A 7,200-nucleotide genomic window follows, 5' to 3' on the forward strand; every position below is an offset into this window, starting at 1 on the left:
CAGTACCAGAATTTCAGCAAGAGCTGAACCTGTTTATGCCAAATATCCTAACAATCAGGAGTTGTTTATTTTTGATACTCTGCATTAGAGTTTTCATACCAGGCAGCAATGTAACCAGTCAGAATGTTCTCCACAGAATATCAGTAGAAATTTGCTGGTCTTTGGTGACATACCAGATCTCCTCAAGCTGTTAATGAAATATAACTACTGGAATGCCTTCTTCATGAAAGAATAGGCCTAGGATAGATCCTCAAGAGGTTGATGTCTAGATGAAGATTACTGTGACAGACCTGTCAAGTTCTATATTCTGATGACAGTAAAAGGAAATGTCAGAGTCTTGCAAACTAGTCAAGTTTTCAACCAAATGTCTACATCTCAGCAAGATGTTCTCACTCTGCTCTCTTATATTTCCACAATGCAAAGTGAATACAGCCCATGCCAAGATCAACAAAAACTCTGTTGGAAGCATAAAAGGCTGCAGAAAGATATCATCTGATCCAAGCACTGGGAAGAGTTCCTAGATCATTATGTGTGCCTATGTATTTACACGGCATAAATGTCCTTAAATGTTTAACTTTTAAAGTGTACAAATTGAAGATTTAAACAGGGATTAGGTTTTATAAAACATTAAATGAGAGGCTTCAATGCCCTTTCAGCAAAATGGGCATTTGATTCTAAGGAAGGCCTGAAGCTTTGAGAAGTTACTGTATCTTTATCGAAAACGCAGGAATACTCCATCTAGACCACTGTAATCTTAGAATATCACCCCACCAACCACAAAACATACCTTATGGCCATCGTTGGGAAAGACATACTGTCAAGTTTTCTCTGGACACCTAATGATTTTCCCATTTTGCCAGCAACATTATGAGACTCAAACCTGGTTAAGTCTCAGGTTTTTGAGCTCTGAGGCGCAGTCTCAACACAACAGTTACTTCCACTCCAATTCTGTTCCAAACTCTTACTTTGCATTTCACATAATTAATCACAATAGATTATATTGCAAAATATGCATACATTTCTAAGGCTACATCCACATTAGACCGGATAATTTTGAAAACGGCGGTTTCGTATAAAAACAATAGGCGCCCACACCAAGTGTTTTTGAAAATACCTCCATCCACATTAAAATGGGCATTTGGGAGAATGTCCTCCAACTGAGTATGCACAGGAAACATCTACAGAAAACAAGCAACATGCTTGGTGTTGAAACTTGCTGTGAACGTGCGCATTTGTGCAGTTAAAGATGAGAAAATCTTAAAGGAAATTGTCAAACGTCAGACAGCTGTTGGCTCTCATGCAGGAGGACTTAAAACTAAAAAAAAAAATACTGGAGCATATGGAGGCAACCGACAGGGAGTTCACGGAAAGTATGACCCGGCTGACGACGAACATTGAAAAACTGCCCAACTCTGTTGCATTAATAAAGCACCTTGTTAAATGTATAAAACATCTCTGCATTAGTGTTATCTTGTATTTCCATACTATGTTGCATTAGGCTGTTACACAACTATTGTCAGAGAAGTACTTGCATAAATAGGTAAACCACCTTCATTCGAGCAAGGACAGAAAACAGGGCAAAGTGAGTATACTTATTTATTCAATAAGTTATGGGTCAAAGTATTTGGTAAGTACATTTCTAACTCTTCTGGCTTCAGTCTCATTGCCGCCTGTTCTGAAATTGTTAGGTTGTGTGGGGGTTATGTTCATGAAAACAATGAAATGCTGTGCTGCCATCACTATCTGTTCCGGCATGTCATGACAGTGCTTTTAAATATCTCTGATTACCCTGTCCACACTACTCTGCCCAATTAGCATTTTCAAATTTACACAAGCCGGAGGTCTTTTTAGAAAAGCTCCATTTTCAGGGGAGGAAAACGCCATTTCAGTGTGGACGGAGGGTCAAAATGAAGAGAAAAATCTTCAGTTATGGATTTATCTGGTCTAGTGTGGATGCTGCCTTAGTCAGTAGGTGTTGTCATGATGGAGACTTTTAAGTACCTCATTGATAATCTTATCACTCACTAGGATCCCATAGAATGTGATATAAGGGCTCATCAATTAAAATAATGAACAACTATTGGAGATGGCATCATGCAACAACTCATCTTACTTCTGTCTTCTCTTGCTTTACCCCTTGATTTATATATTCATTTAAAACTGCAGTGCAAAGGACCCAGAAGTTAACGTTGGTTTTATAAGAAGAAAGCTGGATTTTACAAGTAAGTTTAGTAAAATGGACAGAGGCTGTGATAGATAGAAAAATGTATCCCTTTACTTCACTTGTTATTGGCTTGGGTTTTGTAAATATTAGCCAAGCACATTAATGCATTAATTTGTTTAATTCTGAGCAAGTGTTTTCTTTTGCTAACAGTTGCTTACAAGTATGATTAATTAATTCCAGATGCCACACAAAAGAAAGAAACTTATTCTGAATTTTATCTGCTCAGTTCTTATTTACTGGAAATTAGTATTCACAATGTATTTAGAAATATTGATGCGAATGAACGGCATCATAAACACATTTCAATAAAATGTTCCCTGTGTGTATCCCTTGTGAGAAATCTAACTTCTTAACTGCATTCTTTTCAGGCTGGTGAGGGGAGACTTGGAGCATTCCATAACTCTTTATTTTAGTTTGACATTTTTTTCCTTTGATCTCAATGTGTTAGCGGTGGCCATTTTGTAGCAAATATGATAAAAATGCTTTCAGAAAATAAATAAAACTAACAAGACAACAAATTTCTTACACTCCCACCAAAGGCAGATTTTAAGTATTTTTACAGATGAATGTTAATGGGTTATATGATGGAGAAAAATGTCCATGGACTCAAAAGAGAAAATAGAGAGCTAAGCAAATTGGACTACAGCTTATTTATGAAAACAAATGCAATGTAAATGGAAGTACCAGATCAAGTAAGAAACAATATATGCAGCCCACAAAAGTGGAATACATTTAGTACAGATAATAGGCTAAAATTTGGAAATACTTAATAATCATCACAATGTGTATATTCTTCCCCATGAACTTTACTCAGTTAATTGATAGTAAAAAAAAAACAGGCAAGTGTTGGTGGTCTTTTCTTTTTCTGTAACCAAATTCAAAAACACGTTTGCAACAGAATTCTGTTCTGTTTTGCAAGTCATTAACCCTGAGGTGTGACAAATTCACTTTTATTCTGTAAGTTTTAAGATTCAAGATTCAAGTTTGTCTTATTTTCATTATTTAGTACACGGACGCAAAGATGATTGTTACTCTGGATCCAATGCAGCATAAAAAAAAACACAAGCATAAAGAAAATAATAAAAAACAAAAAACATAATAAATATAAAAGCAATAAAACAAAACACAAAGTACAGGTAACTGTTATATACATAGAATTATTCTATGTATATGAAATGGCACTACGCGATGTGCATGTTTCTCCATACAGTTGAAAGAAAGTTGATCATTTCTAAAAGCCTCAATACTTTACATTTCAGTTATGTTGACTTATTTAGAACATGATCCAAAATATCACTTGAGTGATTTCAAAATTTACAAATGGACATTTAACTGCATTAATGATGGAATGGTACAATTTCAGGAGCAAAGTGCACTTGTGTTAAAACATGTTGGAAAATAGGCAATAAAAGCTTTTATTACATTAAAAGGAAATGTAACGTAATTATTGGCAACAAAAATAAAACGTAGCCTTAGGCTCAAAGTTGAATTAGTCATCATTTGAAGTCCATTCTCAAAAACCGAACAGAAATGCTACAAGTCTGACTCAAAGATTAGTGTTCATGTATTTTTTGCAAATGAATTGTGCTGATCTACTGACAACAAAAGCCTTGATGGAATTGTGTAGTCAGGCCTAATAGGACACCATTTCCAAGACACAGGAATAGACTCAAATGACTGAATGGTTTCTTTCCACAAGTATTGATTGTAAGAGTGGTAAGTTTAGCAACTCCTTAAAGGCAATTTTGACCTCTCTCCCCTTCAATGCTCTGAAATTCCAGCTGTATCTTGGCTTATTTGGAATACTAAACAAAAGTTATTTGTGTAGTATTAAAGTATATGAACATACTCTGTTTTCGACAGTACTGACTGTAAGCCTTCTTCCAGAAACAGGATGCCCAAGTTGGTTTGAGATCTCAGCCATTTTTCTCTCTCCTAGAACCACTGTAGGGTTCTCTGTGTACTTACTTTGCACAATGCCAGCCTTTACATTCACAGGACCATGTTTCAACGTTTCCAATACCACCAAATATAACATCCACATTCAGAAAGGGGAACTCCCTTTCCAATACACTGTTCCAAATCATCCAAAAATTACCTTGCCTTCTTCACATCACCTTCTTCTGTCAGATAGTGCATACCAGACTTTTTATTTGCCCAGCTTGCCTGTCAACACTCCACTCACCAATATTTCAAGTGAAATTGACTTACTCATCCATTTCTGAATTTAATATACTGCATTCATTGAATGGCTGCTTGGCATACATTGAATGTGGAGATGAATCAGCATATAGAGGGAGATTGAACATCTGGTTGAGTGGTGCCACAACAATCTCACACTCATTGTCAGCAAAGCCAAAGAGCTGATTCTTGACTACAGGAGGAGAAATCAGCCAGAGGTCCATGAGCCAGTGCTCATTAGGGAACAGAAGTAGAAAGGGTCAGTAGCTGCAAATTCCTTGGCATTACCATATCAGAGGATCGATCCTCAACTAGCACTGAAGTGTCATTGATGTGCCAACACTTAGAGCTTTGTGTAGATTCGGCTTGTCACCAAAAAAATTGACAAACTTCTATAGATGCACAGTGGAGAGTATCCTAACTGTTTGCATCATGGCCTGATATGGAAACACCAATAAAAATGGTGGGTAGAGCCCTCTTCACCATTGAATACAGGGAACATTTGCACAAGAAAGCAGCATCCATGATCAAAGACACCCTTTTTCTCATTACTTCCATTGGGCAGGAGGTACAGAAACCATCGGTCTAACACCAGGGGTGGGCAAACTTTTTGACTTGAGGGCCACAAAAGGTTCTAAAATTTTACAGGGGGGCCGGACGAGGATCAGATGGATGGAGTGTTTTGGTAATACACCTCATAAGAGAAAATAAAATATCATGGGATATGTAGAAAACATGTGCTTTAATTTCAATTGAAAATGAACAAATGCATTACAACAAAATATCTGTCTTTGAAGTCCCATGGTATTTAGCTATTTATTGAAATAACTTTTAAAACACTGAAAATTAAATGAATAAAATACAGCTTTTTTAATAGTAACAGTTATTATTTTAAAGCACTGAAAATTCTGTTATCCTTCAAGATATTATCATCATCACGCTCCTCCTGACTGTCTTTATTTCAAAAATGGTAGGAGATGCAGGTCTACTTGTCCTGCTCCTTCTTATTCAATTGTCCCCTGTGCCAAAACTCAACAATGACCCGCACAATGACAGAACAGTGAGAGCGCCCCAGTATGCGGAGCGCGTTATTTGATCTGGAGCACATTTTTCATTTTGAGAACGTACGTGCACCTGCGCACTACTCATGTCCATCACTTAACAGAAATGACATGTAACATGTAAGGCTTATTGAAAAAGATATTTTCAAATGCATTTTTTACATAACACAACGAAGAAACTTATTTTTAATTTCAGCGGGAACAGTGTTGTTGGTCTCCCTTTCTAGCTAGCGCATCAAAGTCTGGATTTAGTTTTGTTGTGGCGATTCTCAGGATGGATCTGAGGTGTTGGTCAGTTAACTTGGATCTGTGGCTGGCTTTGTTGATGTTCATGACGCTGAACGCCTGTTCACACAAATAGGTTGAGCCGAACAATGCCAGCATCTTCTGTGCCATCCTCCGGAGGTTTGGAAACACCTCTTTACCAAGTGAAGCATAAAAGTCATTCAGTTTAAGAGAGTTGAACTTCTCTTTTAAGACGGGGTCAGACTGAAGGTCGATCAGTTCCAGCTGTAGCTCCTCTGGTGCTGTTTCAGGATCTTGTGACGGGGACAGGCCACCAACTGAAGTGACTTGTCAATTTTTTCAAAATCAGAAAAGCGACGGCAGAATTCTCTGTGCAGCGCATCCAGTGACATGCTGTATTTTTTCACATTTGCGCCGGCCTCTTCCAGCGTGGCTAGTGTGGGAAAATGAGTGAATAACTTATTCGAAATTTGCCTGGAGAAAAAAGCCAGCTTGGATTTAAAGGCTTTCACGTTTGTGTACATGTCATGCACAAACTGATCCTTCCCCTGTAGCTTCACGTTCAGTTCATTCATGTGTGAAAATATATCCACAGCAAACGCAAAGTCACAAAGCCAGCTCTTATTGCTCAGCTCAGGAAATTCGCCGGCCTTCCTCAGTAACTCCAAAAATGCACCGATCTCCTCTTTGAGCTCCCATACTCGTTGAAACACTTTGCCCAAACTTAACCAGCGGACACGGGAGTGATAAAGTAGGTCCTGGTGATCCGCATCAGTTTCCTCCAGGAACGTGATGAACTGACGGTGCTGAAGTCCCCTTGCACGTATAAAGTTGACAAGTTTTACGACAGGATTCACAACATGATTCAGCTGTAATACCGATTTACATAGAGATTCCTGGTGGATGATGCAGTGAAGGAAAATAACATCCTGGTCAGGATTTTCATCTTTCACTTTATTCTGTATTCTCCTAAGCAGACCGACATTTTTCCCCGTCAAATTAGGAGATCCATCTGTTGTGACGTTGATAATTTTACTCCAAGGGAGCTTCATATTTTTGATGACAGCAGACACCCGGTCATACAAGTCCTCTCCCCGTGTTTTTTCCTTTCAGAGACTCCATTGTCAAAAACTCCTCCATTATTTCAAAAGTATTGTTAATTCCTCGGATAAAAATGAGGAGCTGAGCAGTGTCTTTTACATCGTTGCTTTCATCCAGTGCTAATGAATATAATGTGAATGACTCTGCCTTTTTATTTAAGTCGCTGGTTATATCTTCATCTATCAGTTCCACACGGCGAGTCACTGTCCTGCGTGATAAACTGATTTTTTCAAATTTGTCTTTGCTCTCCGGACACAATACACCTGCTGTCTCCACCATACATTCTTTAAAAAATCGCCTTCAGGCAGAGGCTTGCTGGCCTTTGCTAATTTGAATGACAGCATAAAACTCACCTTGGTACTTGACTCATGAATGGCAGTTTGACGG

General features: G+C 38.1%; 1 protein-coding gene across 1 annotated transcript in view; it reads right to left on the reverse strand.

Annotated features, from left to right (window-relative positions):
* LOC132395171 (general transcription factor II-I repeat domain-containing protein 2-like) overlaps positions 1-6,764 on the reverse strand; it is an 80,735-nt gene extending 73,971 nt beyond the window's left edge. Inside the window, exon 1 of the mRNA XM_059971468.1 lies at positions 6,142-6,764. Within this exon, the coding sequence (XP_059827451.1) occupies positions 6,142-6,764 (623 nt within the window). The remainder of the gene's footprint in view (positions 1-6,141) is intronic.
* Between the last annotated feature and the right edge of the window lie 436 nt (positions 6,765-7,200).

The sequence above is a fragment of the Hypanus sabinus genome, chromosome 6, assembly GCF_030144855.1.
Source record: "Hypanus sabinus isolate sHypSab1 chromosome 6, sHypSab1.hap1, whole genome shotgun sequence".
NCBI lineage: Eukaryota > Metazoa > Chordata > Chondrichthyes > Myliobatiformes > Dasyatidae > Hypanus > Hypanus sabinus.